The sequence below is a fragment of the Varroa jacobsoni genome, unplaced genomic scaffold (assembly GCF_002532875.2).
Source record: "Varroa jacobsoni isolate VJ856 unplaced genomic scaffold, vjacob_1.0 scaffold_107, whole genome shotgun sequence".
NCBI classification, from domain to species: Eukaryota; Metazoa; Arthropoda; class Arachnida; order Mesostigmata; family Varroidae; genus Varroa; species Varroa jacobsoni.
In genome coordinates this window covers 60,694-86,802 of record NW_019213009.1, presented here as the reverse complement: position 1 = coordinate 86,802, position 26,109 = coordinate 60,694, and the positions used below count along the sequence as shown (strand labels likewise).

Sequence of the window (26,109 nt, the reverse complement as noted above, 5' to 3'; positions counted from 1 at the left end):
TATATAAAAGGAAAACGGATTAGAAATAATGGTTACTTTCCTAGGAATTCATGCTAATTTCGCCTGTGACGCTTCCCTATACTTAGAGTGTAAGTTGCTACTTAAAGGAACTAATAGTGTCTACATGGTTGTCCGTACCAACAAACTTTCGCAATGGCGGACAATTTAGTACGTTACCTTCTAACACACGTATCTCAATGTGGTGTTTTTGTTTATTAAAGACGCGTATGCGTGAACAATTCAATCAACTTACTTCTATTTCTTAAACGCTGTGCGGTCGCGTCTAACAATAATTGATCGACCTTGCGCACACATTGAACTGCTTCAACAATTAATTAATGAACTTAATACTCAGAAACGTTGCGTATAACACTTTACGATACTGAACACATATTAAAAATGCTGCAAAACTTCAGTTGTTTATATGTAACATAAAAACGAGGTGAGAATACTATAAGTAAGTCGGCACTCGCTCGGACCTGACTGTCCCGGCTAAGTTAAATTTTTATTACTGAAATTTGTTTTTATTCTTGGTCGAATTTCTCATTTAAATTAAAGCTAAGTGTGTATACCTTGAATATTATTACACTTGTTTTTTTGTATATGGTTGTAAATTCATCACGGGGATATTGCAACAATCTTATGATCAATAAAAGGTCAAACAAGAAATGTTTCTAGATTATCCGAACTTACAGTGCCCTCAAATCATCTAGTCCGTAAACAGTTTAGGTTATAATATAAAAAATGAATATACGCGGAAAGCGTCGCGGTTTACTATTAAGATTAACAGCCATATTCTGCCTTGCATTATTTTGTTTTAGGCATTATCCTAAAAGCAAATGTCTGTTCGAGAAAGACATTTGGCAACCCTGAAGGTCCAAGTCTGGCCGAAGAATTTATAGAGTAAATCTAATTTATTGCCAGTTAGTCCTTCACAAAACCGTTCACCGCTGTTCCTAAGCGACGTCATACATTTCGCTTGTATTTCCCCATTGTAATCATTTGAAGTTCCCATGCATTTACGGCAATATCCTACGTTTATCCCGTTACATAAGCTTTGAAAGCGGTCATTCTGTTCTTGCCAATCTGGTCGGATTGGACAATATCAACATTGTTTATCATTAGACAGTCATGCTCTTGCCATCATTCCAATATTTGTTACTGTTAATATATCACGATGTTATGACGCGTGTATCGGCTTTCAGCCGTCATTTGCCTTTAATTATATATATTTAAACCTACTTTAACTACGACATCTTTGACTACCCCTAACTGCAATTGCAGAACGAAAACACACGCATCCACGTTTCGGCCGCAACATTCGCTTGAAGCATATACAGAATGCGTCACATTATCTATGATTCCGTAAAGCAAGCTAGTGCAGATATTTCTTTGTTCCCACATTTGCAACGTTCCTCATATGCCCATAGAATAAAATGAGCGGATAGTTTTTGTAGATTCCTGCTCGCGAAGTATTCAGTTGTAACATTGGTCCGATGTCCATCGACGACACCGAAGGCTGATTTCGTTCAATCGCAACGAGGGCTACCGGCGAAACTCTTATGCTTGCTGCCACGCCATAATCCCAAGCAACGTCCAGTAGGACCGTTGCTATTATTATATAATATTATAGCTACTCCAGCTATTGCAGCAGTGTCGACGCTACCGTCACGATTGCTACCATAGTGTCATAACTCCTGTTGTTGTTACTACTTCGGTGTATGAGGGAGCGGGGTGCTTGTCTAATACGAATTTGCCAACAGTGCCCGGACGAACGTTGCTTCAGATGTCTGGCAGCTGAGGGAAAAAGCGCCAGACCGAGGGAGGGAAAGGAAGGGAGCGGGAATAGAACGGCGTTTCAGCCTTCAGTCGACGTCGCGCCACGCCACTTGGCGCTGGCGCTGCGCTCCGCTCCGCGTTCAGTTAGTCGGTGTTGCAGTGCTGCTAGCGGTAGTAATGGTAGCAGTCGCCATTTGAATGTACTAAACAGTCGACCGTAGGTTTATTTTCTGTTGATGAATCCTGTGACTGGTCAGAAGCGAGTGTTATCCTGTCGCGGGACTGTTGCGTCGCTGGGACTTGTGCAATCGATGTAACAGCGTAGCGCTTTGCGATCCTACGCGCGTACCTAAACATTAAAGGCGCGCATTAAAAACACCACGTCAATCATACTCCATTAATGGTGATACTGTTGACACTGAACGAGGAGCCTTAGCTTGTCCAGGTTTAACCACTGTGAACAAACGCCAACATCTGGTGGAAACAAATCCGCCGCCGCCACAAGAAGCACTCTAAGGGTTTATTATTAGATGAACTATTACCGCAAGTACATGTATGACTGTTTTTCATAAATGCTAATCTAAACACGTGTCAAAGAAACAGAGACAACAGAACAGGCATAACGATATTTTTGTGAATTTTCCCTAAGATTCGATGAGATTCAATCGATTGAATTTCAACAAACCAGAGGTAAGCCATGTTGTTGTCCTCCGAAGAGATAGGTCAATGGCGTGACATATAATCTATATACTAATATATAGCGACGTGATCCGCGGGCGCATTATCAGCTGGATGGGAGCTCGATCCAGTAATAGGTGAATGATATGAAGCCACAATGAAATACAGAAAAGTTCACTAATCTTCTACTACAACTGGATTTCAGAACGTGGTTGAGACAGAGACGCATCCTAACTTAGCGGCAGGTTAAAGGTAAGCACAGGATTTGGTTCTGTACACTTTTGTCGAAAACGAGATCTGAATGAATAAATGAAATCATAAGTAGAAAATGTACGTGAAAACATAGGAAACCAGCACTTCGGTTTGAGTATTTAGACTGCTATTTCATTACATTTATCAGTGGCCATCCAAGTAACCTAAGTTACTTAAGACGTTTTTCTTACCGCTTTGACTAACGTCGCCCCTCGGCTCTACGGTCCTACTCACATATTAAATCTGTCTATGCAAACAACGTAATCCAATTTTACAAAAATGGCAAAACACACAAACAGACTTAATTGATACAATTTGCAATATGGTCCAGTTGAACAAATTGAGCCAACGCTTTTCTTGTACTGGTATTGTTCATTTATATGTATTTAAAAAAAGCTGTATTTTGTACGATACACTTTCGTTTAATAACACTCACATATATAACACACAGAACACATATATACCTAAATTAACTTGGAGGAGTCGGTAACAATGTCGATCATTCTCGCAAATAGTTCCACCTTTCCTTGTTATTTTTCTTCTTTTTATCGTTCTCTTTTTTGTTAGTGCATAGATCAAATGAGAACTAGTATTCATATTTAGCATAGAGATACTCCTTGAAAAAGCGCGTCACTTCATGTTGTTTTTCGATCCATATTGATATACAATTTATGTAACAATGTTTATTTTTACGCTAGTACCGCTGTTCCTCAGATCCCCTAAGCTAGTGTTGTTGTCAGCACGAACTTACGTAAGCGTTATTATCGTTGTACTATACTTTTTTTTTTTTTTTTTACTTTCAAGCATGTCATCAAAAGCTTGAGGCTCATTTACTCGGTGTTGTCACGATCATATCCTCTAATGTTTGTTAAACTACCCATTGCTTTCAATAGACCGTCATTGTTGCCAGTCTAAAGCGCATTGAGATAATCCATCCGGATATCATAGGGGCACTCCTGTCACAACTTCAAAATGTGGAAGGTATCACCGTTCGCCCCTTATTTGTCTGCGAATATCAAAAAGTAAACAGACTTTCAGCTCCATGTCTGTGTCACTTTTTTTTTTTTTTTTTGTTTATCTCTGTTTGCCCCCGCCTTTAATACGCTGTACCTTTGTCCTTGTCTATGCTTGCACTGAACTAAAAGCGGATAAACATCTTGATTCGCGGTCTATCAGAACTGACTTCCAGAGAAGATTCTCTTTTATCTTTGTAAACTTGTTTAAGCTTGCGCATTGACAGTGATATGCATCCGAGTATGTACGTGTTTAACCAGTACCAAGGCCGAGACATTTCAGCGTGCATTCTTTACGATACGCGCTGAAACGCTTTATGAGTTTTTGCTCTTATAATGATCATTCAATCTATATTTTGAAATGCTTTTTGTTTCGCTTTCTTACAGTCAAAGGATTAAAATGACAATGTAATAAAAATAACAATTATTAAGGCCCACGAGAGACAGAAAGTCAAAGCATCACGAAATACCGCTTTCCCCAAGAAAAGTGCGAAGTCTTGCCTAGTGAGCAAAAGATAATATCGTTTGCCTACCTTAGACAAACATACTTATTGTTTGTCACGTAACAACGCAGTAAGCTCTGCCCATTTCTGTAAATACACGGTCGTAACAGTTAGTGATGATATTTGCGAAACATACATACTTGTATTGCCTTATGCAACGCAGCTATTCAACTTTTTTCGTATACCCGCATATATCACTACATGTAAAAGACTCCACGTTCCCTACATCTCATAGAATAAGCTAGTAATCGGATTCTAATATCTGCACAACGTTAGTTCCTAGCAGTAAAAGGTGGACTAGGTCAGACTTAATTGCGGCACACGCTTACATGATATAAACAACATCGGAGGCAGTGAAGTCAACGGACTCATACGCATCGTGGGTGGCAGAAATGCTAGACCCCGTACAATGGAACACAGCGTCAGTTTCTTAGATCTCGCCATGTTCTGCTAAGCCAACGACGCTGCGCTGTACCGTAGATATAGTCGAATATAGATTATGCCGTTCGTGTAAAAAAACCGTATTTCAAGCAACCAATGACTGTTTTCGGAATTTTTCTATACATATGACTTACCGATATTTCTTAATTCTCAGATAAGTTTCTTTGTATTAACTTAGATTTCACAACTTTTGCGAAGTACAGCGCTCTGAAATTTTGCGGCTGCCACATGACATTGATATTAGTGCTAATAAAGTCGATTAGGCAACTTGATTGGTTTTTGTTATCTTTAAATTGCGCGGTATACTTATATTACAACTGTAACTGATGTATGTATAACACAAAGAACGATGTACGGTACGGCTAGAGAGACGCACTCAAGACGTATTTTAATTATTATCATCATCAAATAACGACTAGCTCATCTTGTGCTTAAAACCATTAGATTCACCTTTGTGTATCTGAAGTATAAAAAGAAAGTCTTTAGCGAATTTGATCGGCGAAAATCGATGCTTTATTCATTACGGTATAATTAGGACACATGGGAGAGAAGCCTTGTGACGTTGTCCTTTGTTGTATCGCACTGAAGTTCTTGACGACGACAACCGGATATCGTAAACAACGACAGTGACACACCGCCTATAGAGTAACGGCGCCAATGTAAACTGCAAAGTCGTCGCGTCATTAGCGATGAAAGTTTAACTTACGATTCGATTACGTTACAAATAGTATCAATCAAAGCTGATGAAAGATCGAATTTTTTACGGCGTCGGAAAGAAGCCACTGTTTCTGCAGCTGATTGCTCTGATTCGAGTAAGACAGACAGACAGATCCTCTACATGAAGATGTTCTGACATTTGGCATATTTAATCACTAGTCCAGGTCCCTAGTCGGCGTTTTCTGTGTCCTATTCTTTTTTATAAACTTAATTATAATAATAAAAATTAATAAATTAACATTAATTAGCCCCCACAAAGTAAGATCACACATTAATGGCTCAGATTGCAGGTACACAACTATATAGAGGGTCTAAAGTAGTTCGTCGTTTTATCTTTCCTCCTAAGGTCTGTTTCTTTTCATGCGGAACATGTGATTTAGTTTGAAAAGCATTCTTACGTCCTATTATACTCTTTCTAAACAAGCGAAGAAAGGGTGAAGCCTGCGTTATGCGGCCGATTCCGCGGTTGAAATTTATGAAAAGCTTGATGGACAAAAAGGGCGATTAGCCTTAATTATGAATGGCTCACTGAGAACAAATAAGCATGCGCTGTGGTAATAATAATTTTCAAGCACAGGCCGTAGATGAACGAAATCCCATTGAATATAAACGACATTTATTTTCAACTGACAACTGATGATCGTCTATATGCGTTCCATTCGCACAAAAAACAAAAGGAGTTTAAAGAATCCTTTTGTGAATTTCTACGCTGAGGAAGTGTGGAGCATTATTGTTCTAGCTACATGGTAGATGTGGGCCTAGGTGTAGGAGTGATAATGATGACGCCGGCAAAATGCCTGATGAGGTGAGACAAAAACTTAAGGCTCCTGTGCGCGCGTTAATTTTACTCGTTTTCTGATAGACAGTTTCAGTTGTCGACTCCTCTATCAAGAGTGAGTTTTAAAATGTGTGAAAAGGCTATTTGCTGCTTTGGGATCGGCCTTAAGTTAGTTCTCTCTGTATTAGGTTCAAAGCTTTATAGAAAATTAGGTATTCAAATTAACATTACACATTTAACTGAGAGAAAAAGTAAAAAAATCGAAAGGTTTAAGTAGTGAGATGTTGAAGAACCTAGGCGTTCAATCACTTAGATTAAATATTACATTTATAAGCCCGTGCAGATGAAAAATGCTTGCTTTAATTTACTTTCCGGTTCAGAGTTAAATAATGTTTACCTTAATAGTTTTTACCAATGCAATCATTTTACGGCAGATATACGGCATTAATAAGAGCCATATTCATCTTCATCAGCCGGATAAATTTCTCCCCAGATGCATACTCCAAATATTACCCACGAATTTTTTATAGCGACTACGAGCTAGAAGTAAATTAATCTTTTCACTGCTAACCCCGGACTGGTTATTTCCCAAAATCCAAATAAATGCTTCTCTTTGGTGCGAAGGCAAAACGTGATCTCTCTATCAAAAATACTGTCTAGCTTTGAAGCGAAAATAGAATAAAATCCATAAGCACATTGAGGAAAATATGAAAAAGCCCAGACAGCAGGTTTTCTCATTTGATTAGGTCACACCTTTGCTCTCAGCTTTTCTTTGCATATTTAGGTAATAGGATCTTTGTATGTGGGTCTTGCTCAGCTATTGCGACGCCGAAAGCAGATGCAGCGAATGCCTAGGGGCATAGAATGAATGAACGAACGAGAAATCATATTCGAAAAAGATTTAACGGGGCATTTCTTGCTTACATGTTTTATTGTTATTAACCATTACTCTTGATTTTAGTTTTGCAGCGTCAGTATTTGGCGGTCATAATGTTATTAGCGGTGGTTGGATTCAGTGATGGCCCGTTGAAGCCAAATGCTTTACGTAACGTATTGAACGGTTCGCGTTAACGTCTGATCTACGTTATTTGTGACATCTTCGCAGAAGACGATTTTTGGACTAATTTCATTACACTGGGACAGTCGTCACCAGTTTGTTTTGTTGCAATTCGGGATTTACACCATCGTTAACATCACCGACCAACTCATCTATAGCATTCGAAAATATTTCATAATACCACGTGATTAAGGTCATTTCTACGGCGTAGAAACACGAAAATGATATGAGTCGAACACCGACGACAAAACCGATTTATGGAAAAAAAAATCTAATGTAGCTATATTTTTGCTTTGCTATTTGCGCCGATGATTATCAGTTGGAAATCTGCAACAGCGTTATTGCATCAAGCTTGGAGTCGCCAATAACGAGGGCGATCGGATGGATATACAGCGAGTATAAGTACCGAGAATAAATCAACTGAAAAAATAAGGGAAAATTCTAGTGACTTTTCGCGCTTTCATTGGTGCGTCATCGCCAAAATGGCAATTGCAAAACTCCTATTCACTAAGAATATCGCTACAATTTTACTAGAATGGCTGCAGCCGCCTATGACTGTAGGTACGGCCCGGTAGAATATTTCGGCCAAGATCGCTGGTAGCTAGATCGCTTGCCCCCTATTTTCTTCAAATAGCGTCACGACCAAAGTGTTTGCTACATTTACAGTTCATCGACAGCGGACGCCGTTTGTAGACTCTTCGCGAAGTCCGCATCTGAGCATATCTATTGCTTCTCTCCCTGTTGGTCTATTGGTTATATCTATTGGTCTTCTCAGCCCTCTCTGTTGGAGGGCAGATGGACAAGCAATTTAACTTCCAGACGCCGTCTCAAATACAGTCTGAGCCCTTAGCGCACTGAAAGACCGATCAGCCAGTACCATCGAAGTTCAGAATGCGCACTAACGCCGATATCTGTTTCGCGGACCTTCAACGGCCAATCACGTTGATTGTTATTCCGCCAACGGGAGAATCAATCAACATCACGAGCAACGAAGTTAACCGCTAACCAATTATATAACTGAACTACGAATTTACGTGTTTCTATGCACAACAATAACGTGATACCGTTGCAAATAGATCATTTGAAAATACCTAAGGAATTAACCGTTTTCGTAAATCAATGTGGCGACGTTGTCGCCAGCTGAATAATAAGGTATTAGTGTTTTTTTTTCCCCAAATAGTTTAGCACAGTGGTTACTGTGCCGTAAATTGTTTACATTTTTTTTATAATTCAATATACTTCGAAATGGTGATCGAGGGGATGTGTTGCGCAGTATAAGGTCGACCGCTTAAAAAGCTGATTGTAGATAGTAATATGGAAGGCTATATGAGTAATAGTAATTGTACGTGTTATGCGAGTTTCTTAAATATGAGACTTTCGCTAGAGAATGGAATGAATGGCTGCCAGAAGCTAAGCTTGAAGCAAAACGACATGTTCCAGTACTTAGTTTTGCGAATTATCATAATACGATTCTGTGTACCGCCTATATGAAAATTGTTCAATTATATGTAATCTATATCAAAGTTCATAGTCGAACCATCATTCACATGGTCCGAAGCCTAAAAACACTTATTCACAAGAGAAAGAGTTACGCATTAATTTTTCGCTTAATAAATTTGAATGAAAACTTGTGGGGAACGGGGGAGAAGTTCAGTCGTAATTCAAACCCCTAATGATAGTCAGTTGATTTATGATAAAGTCCATTGATAAGATCGATAGCTGCGGCCCTGCGTTGATACCGGCTGTAATAAATCGAACACACAGAGTCGAATAGATTACATAGTGGATCTTCGCAAACTTTGAAACTGAACAAAGTTATCAATGAGCGTTATCACATATACAATAATTATTGGCAATATTGAGATAAGCAATTCCAAGCACGTATTGTACGTACGACAACGTATTCGAAATGTACTTAAGTTTCTTGTTTACTGGCTAACGTAAAGCAAATAAGCGCCTTTTCATTCATACGATGTAACACTGGAAAGCAGCCTAGAACCACTGATTCATCTATCTAGGTATGCCTTGATATCACTAGAACAGTTGACATACTGGCAGCGAAACGTAAGGTCGACATAAATCATTTGCATTTCGATTACTTTTTTAATCTGAGTAATATATGTCGCAAACAGTTTAACTAATAGAAGGAATTCTCTTAGATAAAAGAGTAAATCTAGTTAGAATCTTAGATTTTTTTAATGGAATGTTAGGGGGCTAAGCGTATTAACTGCTATATCCGCATATGTTTAGGATATAAAAGAGAATCTGATAATCCAAGAACGTTATTCCAGTACACTATTGTCAGGGTTGTCTATTAAGTGTGAATGTACCGTGGATAATGAACCCCGTCCTCTACGGCGTATTAAAGTGCTAGCTAATTTCCGAAGATACTGTTGTTTGTAGTCAACGGTCGAGAGGTCTTTGTCTATCGAATGGGATTAGCCAGGTATAGAGTAATCGAGACATACCTAGCAGAAAAGGCATCTGCAAATGAAGCCGAAACCAGGCGATATGACCTGACAATCACATATGTTATCTCACCTATCGTTCACTTTTTCCTAATGAATAGGTTGTTTTATTCGGAAGGAATATCCTGACTTTACAAGAGGTTTGTTACGCTAAAAAATGGTGGAAGGAGCAAGCTAAAGAATGGTGCGCTCTTCAGTGTTGATACTAATGATCACGTTGAAAATAGTACACAAGGAAAGGCGATCACGATCTGGAGAAGCAACGAAAACAATTTATTTTTATGACCTTAGTAGAAAAACACAAACGGCACCATAGTTTGTCACTTCATCCGGCTGAAGAAAAGCATCCGAAAAGGAAAGCGAATCGCTAGAGAAGGGCTCCTTAGGGATGCCTATCTCCAGTCTGAGAATTTAGCTAGGTGGATTGGAAGTGACAAGCCAAAGTTTCCACATATCATCAAGAAGCAGACTTATTGCGAAAAAATATTAGGAGATTATATTAGTGTTCATCTAGGCAAAACAGCGACCAAGTTCATAGACGACTGTCAACCTCGATAAGACAACACACACAGATCCGTGCAGCAGATCTGCGTAATAGTGCAGTGCGTAATATGTGCGCCTGTTGAGTTTGAGGACACGTAGTGGGTTAGGTTCGAATTCGGGCATAGACCCACATCGTTTCATGCAGTCATCCTGCGATACGTGATGATTACATAAACCTTTGCTGCGAAAGACAAGCTAAAGTGAAATAGAACAAATTTCGTAATATAGATTCCGTAGATTTCCATAACCAATCTGACGACGCTAGGCTGACCGTTCTTATTCACATATGTATTTACACGAGTATAAAAGCGATGTTAATGTAGTCAGTTGGACAAAATACATACAAACGTTATGGTCATGTGTTAAAGTAAATAACAAATTGTGTTCTATTTATATTCCTGGCCCCTTGTTAGTTTAACCAAATTAATAGATTTGATACTTGTTTGCTTTACTTTTGTTAGTTACAGAACGCACGGTTTATAAAACGCCGCGTCGATACCTTTCACTGTCTGGAAATATGTCCGACGTAATGCACAAGATTATTGGTACCCTGAAGGGTGGAGGAATGAATACCGTCATCAACGTTCTTGAAGATCCTAAACTGATTAACAAACTGGGCAGTGGTCCAGCTGCCTCACAGGAGGCTCGATCCGCTGATGACTTCTCAGTCTCAGAGAAGGCGCAGTGCACCGATCCAGAAATAATCTCCCATGGCCCACATCTAAGTGCTATTTCAACCAAATCTAAACTGTAGACTATATACTTATGATCTCATAATATTCTCAATAATGATAATTTAAAAAACGGTGTATCTTCCTGATATACACTTAACGTATACTACCCACACACTGCCCCTACGAAGTGCAGTATCCAATCAGAGAGCAACATTTTGAAAAAATACACGATTTTCTATTATATAACCTTCCTTTTCCTCTTGTGTAATACGAACTAATTAGTTTTTTATTGCCTATTTGCCAGTCGCTTACATCAGATACGTGATGACTAGAAAAAAATTTGTGACGCCGCTCGGCCATATAGAAAGCTCATGTAGTTTTCCTCATTTTAGCATACGTAAGGAATTATCCTTTAACTGAAAAGCTCCTTCAGCTGAAAGCTAAGATATTCATACTTATTTTTTTAGAAAGCGAACTCCCGACTTAGTTGGTACAAGTAAAGTTACACATAAATCGCTTAAATTTATGTTTGCTTCAATTGAAACGAATCCTGATGGAGATACTTAACAGTCAAAACGGGCCTTTACGTAATTAGATACGATTATGTTGCCCTTAAGTGTCAAAACATTTGCATGCTCCATTATTATACTGAGCAAATAAATAATTTTCTTTATTCACGCATGTTGTGTAATATTTGTCGTTGGCGAGTTTTGAAGCAGCGTTTCCTGGGGGTGGAAAACCTGAAGTGAAATAAAAGTAATATTAATTATCAATCTAAACACCGAAGGTTAATATTTAGCAAGACGTCTTCTTGTGCCAAGCATACATAAAGTGAGCACTTCTATTAAACAAACCATACCAGCTACAGGGAACGCTGCTTTTTGCAGTACTACTGTCAGTTTCTTTTATCTAAGTATAGAGCTTGGCCATATCCTATAACGTACCGAAAAAACAAACCGAAATCGGGTAGTAATGGAGTAGTAGTCGAGTTGTGAAACGATTGATTTTTGTTTGGGTAGAAATATTCTAAATCTAAAATACTCCTACCCAAACCATGCTAAATGATAGAAATTTCGTTTAAGGTAAGAATCTGCTGAAAAAACACTGGCCATGGCCGAGACTAGTAGCAACTCAAAGTAAACATTTTTTATCAGAATGTATCTTGCTAAATTCAAAAGCAGCTAATGTGAAAGTTTATAGTTTATCAATCGCACGTAAATCAAATGTAAGACTTTATTGAGTCGAAAAAGAAAGAATTATATCGAATACCGAAGGAGATTATGATGCTAGCAGATTTAGATTTTTTGTTCTTAATTTTCTAAAAACACACTACGTCGAGTCATTATCCGTATACATACTTATTATCTTCTTAAAATGGTCATCGCATTTACCAATTTATTTTTCATAACAATGTTAAACAATAATGGTTATGTACAATGTTCTTCTTCTGATGGTTTTGAGATAGTCGGTCCAATGTCATGACCCCAGCGAACCGCTTTCTAAGTTTGACTTCACGAACTATCCCGAAGCTGGCGCCGTAAGACACATCGATAGGCAAAGTAATGAGTCTCCTTTTGCACATCTTACTCAGATATTAAGGTCATCATCGGGGTCGTCTTCCTCATCAAAATCGTCCTCACGGTCCAAAGTGTAGCTGATCTCACCGGCCCTAAGAAAAAATCAGTTTCATTATTCATGATGATTGTCTTGTTGGTATATTATATCTTATCTATCACAACCTGTGATCTTAGTTTAATCTCATTTTTTCCTATTAAAACCTTGAAAAACTTATCTGCTACCTTACATATTGTTTACAAGGTTCAGCGAATCTGATGTCTCAGATCGAATATGCAATTTTTATTACAAAAAAAAGGTCAAGTCCTGGATTGCTGTTTTAGTAGATTAAGAGGAAAAACTACTGGTTATATCTAAAGAACAGGTAACTTAGCATTTCCCTTCTACAAAACAAATTGTGTCAACAATGTTAACAAGCTATACTACTTTATTAAAGTAGCTAAAAATAGAATCAATGAGTTGTGGCTGGATTAAAATATGCTGGCTCATATCACAACAGCAGATTCAGAGATATTAAAAAAAATCGAAGATCTTCGCCTTTAGTAGAATAACGAAACATCAATAAACATATAAAAATCCTATGAAAGAGACAAAATGAATTCGACACTTACTCTGTGTAAGGCAGGACAAGCTGATCTCTGTCTTTCTTCTCCTCGGCGCTACTGTTTACATTGAACGTCAGTCCAGCAAGCATATTGCTGGCAGAAGCAGCTGGTTTCAGACTCATCTCTGCAGGCCAATTGGTAATTATGGAACTGCTTGCCATAACTCCGTAACTTATCCGGACTTCCTCCTGTTAGATTAAAAATGGAAGAACACAAATAACACAAATCGCGACATCGTCAATTTTAGCAGCTACCAAAGGCTTAGAGAACTCTTACTCCGGCGATACAGACAGACACATATATATGAAGAAAAAGATCAGATACACCAATTAACCTGCATATCATAATCTGTTGAGATCGTGCTTAGCTGAAGAATTTATTTTTCCTCCCAATGTTTGCTGGTTCTGGTTTGTCGAGTTAAGTTTCTAATTTTCAACAATTTTTCCTTGGTTTTACTTAAATTTGTCTCAAGTGTAATACTGCAAGGGCCCATACCTTTTGCAGAATAGCTTTTCCCTTCGGCTTTTTCCATAAAGTGTTTACAATGAACAGATCACCTTTTCTTGAGAGCAGTTCCACTCGTTGGCTACATATATACTCTAATTTTTGCAGTTCGTCAGCAGCTGTTAGCTCTCGGTTAGCAACGCAAACCACCTGACGTACTGTATGTGTGAAAACGGACATTATTTACAAGGTGATTATTATTTTTTTATATTTATTATAATTATTATTAATTATAATAAAATAAGTGATTTATATTTTACGTTACTACTGCCGCTAATCAATGTTTCAACCTGAATCACAGAATAAGCTAAGTTTTCTAAACTGAAACAGGCGTGAATTTCGTTTCCTTGGGAAAGTTTATAACGAAATTACGAAATTAAATTTAGTCTTCTTTGCTTTTTTCGTCTATTGCCTTTAATTTGATCAATATAATACTTCAATATAATAGCACTGATAATGAAAAACGTGTGTGGAATGAATAGTCACATACGTTGACAAAAGAGATTAAGCATCAAGGCAGTGAAATAACTGAATAATTCTGACACAAAAGGGGAGTCATGAAATATATAGTTAGAACATTTTTGATTAAAATAGCTTACCATTATCATAGGATAACCAGTCGAGTACATCTCTGAAAAGCTGTTTTAGGTCCGCTTTTCCAAGACAGAGTAGCAACTCAACGCCGTGTAAAATCAGCACCGTTGGCGTCGCTGCAAAGAATAGAACGATTCAATCCAAGTGTTTAAATGCCTAAGCTTTACCGTCCACGCTCCTATAATTTGTTCAGCTCCGTTTCTTAGGATAAATACAAAATATCGAATTTGGCCAGCTAATTTCGATAATGGTACAAAGGGTAATATCTGAAAACTTATAAAGCCCCAACGATAGTAGAAATTATAGCACCTACGAATTTTAGTCTACGTTTTGTTCTCTTTTAAGTACCTTTATCAACAGGTGGAGGCCATAAGGTCGAGCAACTCGAGGGTGGCAGAATATCGGGACGCGACGCATTTAGAACTTGTAAGTTATAGCCTCTGAAAAGAGAGATAAAGAAAATGATATAAAATTCTATGTTGTAGTAGATTGAGCATGTTAGCGTTGAGCAATTCATAATATCCCCATGTATAGAAACATTGAGAGATAGTTAGTTCTTAACTATCTTATGAAATATAACTCACTTGTTTCTCAGCACCTCACAGTACAACTTTAAAATTGCGAGAGCACTTTGTTCAGAATCGTCTGAAACGTATACAAAATTCGGATGCTTAGAAATTGAAAGAAGATTAAATAAATCTTCAGTTGGAATTACTACGGTCGACTTGGTGTATGGTAGTTTGTTTTCATTAAATATAAAGCACTTCCAGATGGTGAAAAACACGTAGTCGGTAAGTGCAGAGGTTAGCTGTATACACAGTACTTTTGTATCTACCTATGAAAAAAGTTAATTAGACAGTAAAACAGCGGAAGGAAAAATAGGGAGGGGGCAGGGTGTAGAGTAAGTGGCTCATGCGCAGCCCCCTGTGAGCGTTGTTATGGCGATCACAGCTAATTCAGATTTCAGTGTTAGCTAATAACTAATATTTTACCATGCCGTTTCATAGGTTTATTGGAGAAAAGCCCAGATAAATCTAGCAAAACCCCTTTAAAATAATGCCTAACAACTTAAGTACCAAACGCAAAAAAGTGTAAGATACAGCATCCGATTTTCAACCGAAAAATGTTAAGGTTTTGTAAACTACGTGATATATGTTTTTTTGTATATATAAAGGTCAAAGCATGAGTAGTGTATCTTAAATTATAAACGTAATAATATCTTTAATCTACGTAAAAATTGACATATATTCCACGAATGCTCCTGAAATGCTCATTTCAGGTTTAAATAGAGAGTTTCGTATTTAAATGACCGGAGTTCTCACAACTTTAGCGTACAGATCGAGTATCGTTATGTTGACGTCGATGACGTATTTTAAATCAAATGTAATACACGCCAACTACAACTCTCGTCACTTCGAAAAATAATAATGCGTCTCCTTTTTTTAGTACACTTTTTAATAAAAATGATACGTCCATATATTTTACAAAGAAAACATGGCACGCTTGTGTATAGTATTCATTTTGTTAGCTAAAAGCAAAGGCGAAAACACTTACCATAGATGAGGAACAGCCCCCGAATATCCTCACCTGCGAGAATTTTGTCAGCCATAACACGTTAGCTAATTAATACAATGCTCATGCTTAAAATTAGCATCACAATACTAATTACGTATTGATTTATTATCCGGTTTTTAGGGCAAATTTTGCCCCTTTTTTGCACGCAACAGCTCTTATATTCATCATAAGCGACGCAATAACAAATTCAAACGACTGGCCTGTGTTGCAGATGTAGGTCCGTTAATTTTCGCTTAATGCTCGGAACGATAGAAAGGGTGCGAGCGCGAAACACAGAAGAACAATCATTCCCTACTGAGGTAGGACAACTGAATTTTCGAACAATGGAGAGTTTTTTCATCAGACAGATTTTCTATTGTATATTAGTTTTCTGTGTTCACTGACACGAGATACCCGCTAGATGAGTAAACATGTCATAGTCTTTTAGACGAAAATTTACTATTGGAGCCCCATCCGCCACACGGTGTAGTAAATAACTTTTTGGGCCTACAGAATGATGTTTTCACCTGGAGATCAACCTTAAATTTTAAAACATTTGATTATATTAATTGTTTTAAAAGCTTCGATGATGCACCGAACATTAATAAGATTTGGCTTCGTTCGAAGTGTGTTTTAATTTTAAACAGGCCGATAACGTAATGAGGTTCTGAGAATGCATTTGGAATATGGAAAAAGAGAGAAGACAAATTAGTAGCGAGACGAAATTCTGTCTAATAAGGATGATGATTATAATAGACTACCGCATTCAGCGAAGCAAAACGAAGTGAATTGATAAATGCATTTATACCTGAGCGAAAGAAGTCGACTTGTTAGTTCTCTCGAAGTTATAGAGATTTAAAGGTGAAGTTGTTTACGCACGACATTAGCAGGGAATATTAACGCGGATATGTAAGTTTTCTAAGGTAACCTTCGTAATTCGAAAAAAATTTTCAAATAGTGCTTGAAATGACAATATCTTCATTAAATCATCATTGTGTAAAGGAACCTCCTCCAATCATGTATTAATGGTTAATTTTGCTTTTTGAGATATATTTTACTTATAGATTATATCTATGGAGTGTTGAAACCTCAATTTGAATAAAGTTAAAGTACATCAGGTAGAAATGATCTACGAAATTCAATTACCAATTTTTACTCTGTGGTATAATGAAAGCAGTATCAATGTTCTATGGAGTAACCGTTGAAAGAAGATTGCAGCCAACATCACTAAAATCACATGAAGTGTTTGATGTAACCTTCTAAACGACCTCAGAGTAGATTATAACCTGGGTTTCTATTTCACTAGGTCTTATACACCGTATATCATGACATTTCAGCTTAGAATACGGTACTCATAGTATTACTCATGTAGGTTAGTAGTTGAATTTATTTAATTGGTATTTCCATTCAAATCATCTATGTAACTTCCAGTCATTTTCGGTTTCAATAGGGCATAAAACGGATGTAGTGCTTGAGGGACAAATGACTGTTTTTTAGTAGTTTTCTAAAACTTAATTCCAATAACTCTGTCTAGCTCAAAATTTATAATGTATAAAGCATACGATTTTTAAAGGTAAATTGAGTCTGATACCACCAAGTCCCGTTTAGCTCCAACACTTCATCACCGATCTGCTGTACCTATGAAACAACTACCTTGTTAACGTGGCTTTATGTACATTGAGAGACAGTATATCCTTGTAGACAGTGTAACGAAAGAAATTCTAATTTCAATGGCTTCTTCTATTTACGTACTATATATAAAAAAACACACACCATGAATATGATCTTACGAAAGTCAAAAGATACAATTAGTTTAAACGGCTTGATTAATTTCCTTTAGCTCAGCCCAGAAATAGACAAACCCCCACTTCACCCAGGGTCTTCGGTCGTTTAAATAATATTTTTGGCCGATTTGTCTAAAAAGAATGACCTACATGTTTAAACTCCAATTAGTTGGTCCAAATAGAGTTAAGAGCAATTCCAGTTTGATCTTTCTGTTTCATTTTGTACGAATTAGTTTTGACAAGCACATGCATAGCACGAAGTATATTGTGTACTATCGTTCTCTTACAAGAACACAGTGGCAGCTCATGTAGTTAACCATACAGTCCACCGGCTAGCACTATCTATGCCATTGCTTTAGTATTATATTACTATTATACGTGCAGCCGTAGCACTCAACAGACCTTGTTCGCGGAGTTTGGCGAGCCCTTTCTCCTTAGGCGGGTAGAACTTGCCCTTCTCGCGCACTTGGATGGCATGCGCACACTGGTGCTCTGTGCAGCGGTGAAGCAGCTGACCAGTGAGGAGGAAATTTTGCCCATATGCTATTGATGCATCTTATCAGCTACAGTGGCATCCAGCAAATAGCGGAGTAACGATAGCTGCTCTGTTGCTCACCATTGACATCTTTGATATCGGCAAAACCGTCATCACAAACAGGAACACATCGTGTTACCATCGCGAATCCGTAATCTTTACTCTTCAGACACCGGACTTCAGGAGTCGCTGTCGGGGACGTGAAAAGCCCACGGCCACTGCCTGGCGTGGTGCTCAGGCCACGCGTAATAGCCCTTGGTGGTACCTCGCATGCTCCTGCGCTGGGTGTTGGACAAGGCGGGCAGCATGACAAATCAACCGTTAAGTCGTAAGTACTACAAATGAAAGAGTGAAATGTATGAAAAATAAATCGGTAAGCTTTTCACATGTTCGCTTGTAGTCTGCGGGAAATGTTACTGCATTACAAACTAAAAATTAACAGTAGCATTGCTATCATTGGGTTATGACGAGCAGGTACCGTCTCGCTTAACTAACTGGCGATGGAATGATGAAGTTTAACAGCAAAATTTAACGATTAAACGAGAATAGTATAGCAAAGACCCGGATGAAAGTTGATAAATAATGGACATGTGACAGGAGAAAAACAATAAAGCCAACGGGATTGAAATACATCATCTCGTTTTGTTCGTAAGGAAAAACTGACGCAATGGATGCTCCCGTGAACGTTCACTGCGCGTGTGCCAACAATACATGGTGAAAGTGATATTGGCTGGCAGAGCAGACCTACCGGTAAACAAAAGCTAAAGGGACTTGTAGAAAAGCAGATCTATCTGGGTCTTTTTTTTTGTCTGATGATTGATAACCTGGTTAACTGGTCCCTTCCCGACGGAACGGAAAAATCTATGGAGTCTGTAACATTTATTTGCTTCGCTAATTGCTAAGCGTAGACAATATACCAGAGTTCACTAAGAACCGAAACGCGCGAAAATTACATGCGTCAGTTTGTGTCTGGGGCTCGAATTTAGGCTAATGGTAGACTACAAACGACTGTCCGTGCTTAACTGCACTCAACATGAACGAAAAGCTAGTGACTAGGATTATCGCTATTGTTACTGAGATTAGCCTTTCGCCTCTTTTGATTTTGGTATCTATTTTGAGCTGCTAACTGATCGCCATTATTACAGTCCCATTATCAACTATCTCAAATAATTTTATCTCAGGTTTTGTTGGCCCTGAACTAAATTGTTCTGACATATCGCTCATCATTGAGTGCGATGACGTGTTTACTTTTATGAGCTCGATTCCGCTCACTTAAATATAGTCGCTGGCAGGAAAACATCGGTAGGAAGATTCCTCTATTCACGACAAAACACGCCCGGTTGCCTGGGCATTGTCTCCATTATGTTTTAGGCTCGTTGTGGTAAGATTATCGATAAACTTGAGCCTTTTTCGCATGCCTGTAGCCTCATTTAAGGATGTGACACCGTTTGGTTGCTACACATCGACTCAGCCTTAATTAAACAACCGAACACTGAAGTATCTTACATATAGCGATTCATAGTCACCACTGCTTACTATTTTGTTTTGAGACAATGGAAAGCGCCACTCATAAAAAAATCTATAGCATATTGCTGATGAATCTTTTACAATGAAGAAAAAGAGGAAATCTTTTGCGTTCCCTGTTACGCATAGTCATGTAACAATAACTTCGATCATAAAAATAGAGGGTTTTTTATACTCTAAACTATAGAATATGTGAGTATATACTATACTTTAATGGCGGTATGCTTTCGTAATGCAGCTTTTGCACGAATGCAGGATAATACACTTTTTGCTAGTTGTTCGCTATATATCAATAATTTGATATTTTTTTAGACGGGATGTTCTAGTTACTGCAACGCTCGTAGGCTACAGACCAAGTGTCTTTGAATCTGTCCAGATTTGGTTGTGCAACATTTTTAAGATGTGTGATATAATTAGGTTAAAGTGAAAGAGCAGTGAGTTTCTCACCAGAGTTACTCGAGGAAAAAGGTTTTTCGAGTAATATTTCCCTAGACCGTGGTAAAAAGATTTGATGTTGTTTCGTTGAAAGTACCTCCATCGTCCTTGAATGTGTTCTCGATTTGTTCCGCTCTTCGGTGGCCCCACACTAACGGTTTATGTGTTCCTTTATTACTGCGAGTATGCGCAAGACCATTCAGTCTTCTTGTGCAATGCTTCTAGGCAGCTCCTATTCGATTTGTTGCCCCCCGTTGTAGCGATACAAGAGCTTTTAAGTAAATTTTGTTTATAATTAGTTTATTTCGTAGCAGGAACGGCACTGGAACGGGCGCTCTATGTGGTAAAATAACTAAACTAAAAATTGTGCTTAAATCGACAATTTCGTTGACTTTAGAAGCATAATATTATGAAATTTTGCAGAAAGCATAAAGATCTTTGATACGTCCACATCAGGCTAGTGTTAGGGCGTGAAACATCATTTGGTTCTCGTGTTCTTGAAATCTTTGGTTCTGCAGAAATGAGGCGAAGCTACAAGGCGGTATGGAATGTTCTTCTTGAAGAGAACTTGCCGACACGGAATCCTGTTGATCTCTTCGATAGGTGGTTTACAGAAGCTAAAGACTCAAGTAAGGGTTACTTGTTTATTTCAATACTTGTTGCTATTTTGTATGCACTCAGCGGTAAGCGCTTTTTTACGAGCCATAGCTGACGTTGTCGTAGCGTGTCCCTTCAATGTGACGTTCATAAAGATCCGTTTTCAAGGTGCTAACCAAAAATTCGACAATTGGATTTTGATGTTATATTTACAGATACAATCTACGAAACAAACGCGGTCGCAGTGGCGTCCGCCACGCGGGATGGTATACCATCGGTCCGAATGGTCCTGCTAAAACAATTCGATGAGCGCGGCTTCGTTTTCTTTACAAACTATGATTCCCGGAAGGGTCGAGAACTAGTAAGAACTGCAAAATGCCTATTAAAAAGAAACATAAGTTTTTTTACTACGGCAACTTATTTCATATCGCTGTGTGAAAAATGTAAAATACATCGAGTACAGATCGATCTAATTAGTCCGTACATTAGAATTAATAACACGTGAACGGTAGTTATACAACAATCAGTTTTCACAATTGTGTTAACAACTTTATTGCTTTAGCCGAACAGTGCCTCCGCGATGGCGAATTGTTGAGGAAATTTAAATAAGTGAATGAAGTTTTATTTACAGCTAAGCAATCCTCGGGCAGCAATGCTTTTCTACTGGGACCAGCAGCACAGGCAGGTTCGCGTCGAAGGGCGCGTGGAGAAGATTTGTCGACAAGAGTCAGAAGCTTACTTCGAAACACGACCCCGAGATAGTCAGATATCCGCTTCAATCAGCAAACAGAGTACCGTTGTCGAATCCAGAAAGGTCGGACGCTTTGCATTCCTCTCTGGAAGTTCCCATTAGCAAATATAACAGAAGTTATGAATAGTTACCATTAATCAACACCCTTATACTTAGTATTTTTCTTCGTTTTAATTATTATGGATGTAAACTAAATCACGTATTGAACGTATGTTTCAGGTTCTGGAAGAGGAGCATGAGGCTTTGAAAATCAAATATTGCGACACTTCGACACCTGTTCGCTGTCCGGATAACTGGTAGGTACTTGTAATTTACTCCTTTCGTTAATGTTTTACCAGATTAGGAAGTAGACTGGGTATTGTGGACACTAACCACTGCGAGGACAACCGAGCGGAATTGGCACGAAGTGCGAAGCATGTATGCGCTGAAACGAAGCGTATTGTCCGACCAGATGCAACGCTGACGCTTCGCTCTCTTCGGTACTAATAAAGAAGTATTTCATTTAGGAAGAATCATATTTGGCTCCCAAATAAATTTCGTCTGCCTTAATTAAATACTTCGCCATCTTGTTATATCTAGTGTGAGCAATTTTTGAATGTTGAGTGTCCCATGTTCATGTGTGCAATTCATATAGGTGCAAAGCATTCGATCATCCGATGTCGTACGGTAATAACTAAAATGAAATAATGGATCACGAGGTTAGGTGCCCTGGATGCGAATCTGCTTTTCTAAAATTAATGGTATCATAAAGCATGACGGGAAGCGAATACGGTAACTAATATGCGCAATAAAACTTTTCGGTTTTCAGGGGAGGTCTGATTCTAATTCCTGAATGCTTCGAGTTTTGGCAAGGTCAGACAACGCGACTACACGATCGATTAATATTCCGAAAGCCCAGTTCAGAAAAAGAGATTGAACTAGCAAAGTATGGCTGGTACCTTGAAAGACTGGCGCCTTGAAAGATCCAATGATCCAAGTTGTTGGTCAGTGACCGCTGATAAATAGACATAGCAATATGGGTTGAAGAGCTCAGTCGGTTACCCGACGATGTCAGAAAAAGAATCAAATGTCTTTCATAGTTAATTTAGAAATACGTAAAAAGTATAGTTTTTAAGTTCTATACCAGAAAAGTGCTAAATTCAGACCCTATTATTTATAAGAAAATTCTCTATGATGTTCAGAATTTATTAGTATTTACCTTTTTAATAATAGCTACTTTTATAGGACCACTTTTGATACTGGGTCTATGTTGTGTAAACTCGACATTAGCCACGGTAAATATCAGCCAGATACGTATATCGATTAATTAGAGACAAACACAAATACAGTCATTAAGTATTTGGATGGCGTAGATTCCTACGTAGTAATGTTTTTGCTATTTTCCATGAAAACAAACAGATAAGCCATGCAAGCGTTCGGCAGACGCTTGATTTTAAGTTTTCGTTTTTATTTTTTTATTTTTATCTTACTTCGTTTTTAGTTTTAATTTTTATTTTAAGGTTGATTTTAAGTAGACGATTTCATTCGGGCATAGAGTCAGTTATTTTTAATACAAAAAGTGAAGACGACAGGGGCGTTTTCGCCTTTTTCGAGTCTTTTAACAGGAATCGTGGATTCCTTAGACAAGAACAGTTATGTCACCTGAGTTTAAGGTATGATAATTGCTTCAACCATAATCTATAGCATTGTCGTTTTTGTCTGATGATGCGTCTGGCGTTTGGTGCGCTATATCAAAATGTCTATCATCTGATAAAGGTAGGTGTGCTTGTACGGTGTAGTAATGTAAAAAGGCACAAGTTTATACTCCATACGCAAAAGCGTATGACTTGCTTGCCTTAAAGGAGATATATATATATATATATATGCAAAACATGTATGCATTGACCATATATATATATATATATATTTTGCATCCTGATAAACGGACGTAAATTCGTGTTTCGTACCATTTGCAGTAATATACCTGTATGTAAGTGTTGGGGGACAATATATATACAAAGATTTTGAGCAGCACATGTTCTTAGTTTGGGCGATACATACATGAGTGCAATTGTTGGTGTGGAAAATTAGCAAATGTGGTATATTTGTTATCCACTGGTGAAGCGTTCCAGGCTTTAAGCTTTAATTGTCACACCCTAAGAACAGGGTAACACTTCGTAGCGGGAGCAAGAGAGAATCTGACAATTGAGAGAATCATAGAGTCGAATGGATTAAATTTTAAGAAAAAAACGGTGCAAATGTGTAAGAACCATGTTGCTGTAGCTACATTTTAGTTACCTTAAAACTGCGAAAAAGTATACGATGGCATGAAACGAAGTCGTCGCAATTGTAGTAAACAGTTCGACACCAAATATACATTAACATCTTCGATTTTGTTTTGCAGAATAATGTTGATTGTTATGAATAAATTATTATGTGTATCTAGAACGCATGTATGTTAACAAACTCGCTACGACTCTCTTATTTTAAGTAAACGTATTTTTTAAGCGCGTTACGGTCTACTACAACTCGTATGAGCCCTAGGCGTTGTTGGAACATTGACATCTTGTTTCTAGCTGGGAATATCTGAGATAGTTGATGTAAATATTGATGTATAGTGTTTGCGTTTGCAATATTGGTGCCTTCGTCCAACCATTAATGGAAATAAACTTCGGCAGCGTCGAATAACTATCGCCATTTCACTCTCGGCAGCAATGACGTTCCCCAGGGTTAAAAAGAGAAAAAAGCTTAATCATGTTTGGATTAAGCATATCAATGAATATTTTTCATTGGAAGGTCACCTAATGATATCTATGTTTATTTCGAATACGCGTCAATTTACGAATTCACAGACATGAATGCGATATCAAAAGGACAGTAGTTATGACCTTACAATAGATTACAGAAGTGGGTGTATAGTCTATCTTTAAATAAGAGGCCTCTGATAGAACTTGAATTTGGCAGAGCAAAATGCGAAGCTTATTTGCCCCTTATTTGTCAACGTGGTTTCAGACAAGACACTTACGGTACGCCAGAACACTCACAAATTAAACGGAGTGACTGTTGACTAGTTGTGCCAATGATACTCACCGAATTTGAATCGCAATTCAACAGTATTATAGAGTCACCATAAAAATTTGGTTTAGAAGATTGATGATCTTTTGAAAATAGCTAGCTCAGCTTATGTTTAACCATGTGTTACGTACCTTACCGTTATAGCCGGACTGTTTTTGTCGGATGTTTAACATATCCGCTCCTAACCTGGTTCTGCATAATGCTGTGAAAATATTTCGAGCTTCATATAAAAGTAAGCGGTTCTAAGAACAACTTCCATTTTAATTTGGTCTATTTCCTATTTGCATTTGCAGACACCTTAACGTGTACTATAAAATCACATCAGAGTCTTCAGCGAACGAAAGCTGTGTGCTGTGAACACGGTGGTGAATTCTTTAAGGGACATACACACACGCAGATATGTAATCTTTTTGGCCTAAATCCATCTAAGCGATGTGAGATTCTCTGGATGATCCTTTTTGTGCGCAAGCAACTTTGAATAACAAGCATGAATTAAGCGCGGTGAACCCGATGGAAAATACGGAAGGCCCACAGCAGAAACCAAACGAATATGTTTTGCCTTTAATAATTTTCCTATTTTCGGAAAGAACGTTTCGTAGTAATTGAAATTTCGTTAATTTGTCACTCATCGCTTAGCAATATGATTTATACCTAGATACGAGTCATACAGAACGATGTGCATCTACAGCTGATCAAATAACTGTTTTAGAATATTTGCAGTTGACAGGTAGTCAATTATGAGTACCATCGTAATCAAATTTCGGTTGAGTTGTTTAATAAGTCTATATTTATAAGCTAAGAAGTGGAGAGGTGCTTTTGTTGTTTCGCGTTGTTCTTGTGTGGGGTTCTTCGATTCCCAGGATGACGTCCAGGAGGATTTCGATTTATAAAACTTCAAATTTAAGAATAAGGACGTACTCATGAAATCTCGTTGTTTGTTTACGAAATATAATTGCAGATAATATCCTAAAAAAAAAGCCGTTGAGTTATTGACTTCGTGGATATGTCATAGATACTGTAACGTAACCTTATGATACTATAGCAAATTAATCCCTTTGGGGTATTTGTTAAAGTCAAGCCGTAGGAATAAACTTGGTTTTTGACACGATCAGCTGAAAGATCTACACAATTGACTTATTCACTTGGATTTCTCTAAATTATTTCGAAGATACTTATTTTAAAAGAGGTTTAAAAAAATAACGTGATTAATTGGCAAACTCGTTAGTAAATATGTGGGTGGGGGAAGATTGGTAAAGTTTCGACAACAAGACGTCATGCGTAAGTATCAACCAACATTTTTTGACATTGTTCTGTGTCTTCTCCCTACGTACAAAAAATGATCGATCAAATGCACTCATAACAACAGTCCCTAGGTCGAATACACTCTCGCACCATAATGATTGATCATCTACTACAAAATTGAACAAATAGCTTACCCAACACTAAAACTAAAGATATCTAGCTAACAAAAAGGCTTTCGAAATGCTTTTAAAAAAAAAAAAACGAAAATCGTTTTAAATCTCTACAACGATTTTTCTTGGAGCAAATGTACTACTTATGAACAAGTGAACCATGACCTGGCAGATAGTTATGGTTCAGACGCTTTACTCCAAACCTGACCACTTCCGGAATCAGATCTCGAAAAAAACGGATACTTCAAATTCTCACTCTCTTTCTTAATTACGTTTCAGCCT

The 26,109-nt window shown here is 37.9% G+C and overlaps 2 protein-coding genes and 1 long non-coding RNA gene across 7 annotated transcripts; 2 read left to right on the top strand and 1 right to left on the bottom strand.

Moving 5' to 3' along the window:
* Positions 1-1,851: 1,851 nt before the first annotated feature.
* Positions 1,852-11,580, top strand: LOC111265724 (uncharacterized). Its single transcript, XR_002683626.2, has 3 exons — positions 1,852-2,469; positions 2,663-2,709; positions 10,691-11,580. It is a non-coding gene; the product is annotated as an uncharacterized LOC111265724 (long non-coding RNA).
* On the bottom strand, positions 11,540-15,972 carry Elp5 (Elongator complex protein 5). Of its 2 annotated transcripts, XR_002683622.2 has the most exons (8): positions 15,736-15,972; positions 14,766-14,826; positions 14,530-14,621; positions 14,187-14,297; positions 13,579-13,745; positions 13,090-13,271; positions 12,339-12,572; positions 11,540-11,643 (listed from the first exon to the last, which is right to left on the bottom strand). XR_002683622.2 is itself a non-coding variant. In XM_022842620.2 (7 exons), the coding sequence occupies exons 1-7, from the start codon at positions 15,788-15,790 to the stop codon at positions 12,491-12,493; spliced, it is 750 nt and encodes a 249-aa protein (XP_022698355.1). In that variant the 5' UTR covers positions 15,791-15,972; the 3' UTR covers positions 12,119-12,490. The 2 variants fall into 2 exon arrangements, 1 of the variants encoding a protein (XP_022698355.1); XM_022842620.2 differs by lacking the exon at positions 11,540-11,643 and having other exon boundaries at positions 12,119-12,572.
* Positions 15,973-18,014: 2,042 nt separating this feature from the next.
* On the top strand, positions 18,015-23,806 carry LOC111265699 (uncharacterized). 4 transcript variants are annotated; one of them, XM_022842588.2, is made up of 6 exons: positions 18,018-18,382; positions 20,532-20,642; positions 20,826-20,971; positions 21,242-21,424; positions 21,581-21,657; positions 22,170-23,806. In XM_022842588.2, the coding sequence occupies exons 1-6, from the start codon at positions 18,325-18,327 to the stop codon at positions 22,318-22,320; spliced, it is 726 nt and encodes a 241-aa protein (XP_022698323.1). In that variant the 5' UTR covers positions 18,018-18,324; the 3' UTR covers positions 22,321-23,806. The 4 variants fall into 4 exon arrangements, with proteins under 4 accessions (XP_022698343.1, XP_022698323.1, XP_022698333.1 ...); XM_022842598.2 differs by lacking the exon at positions 18,018-18,382 and adding an exon at positions 19,336-19,435; XM_022842604.2 differs by lacking the exon at positions 18,018-18,382 and adding an exon at positions 19,519-19,770.
* Positions 23,807-26,109: the final 2,303 nt, after the last annotated feature.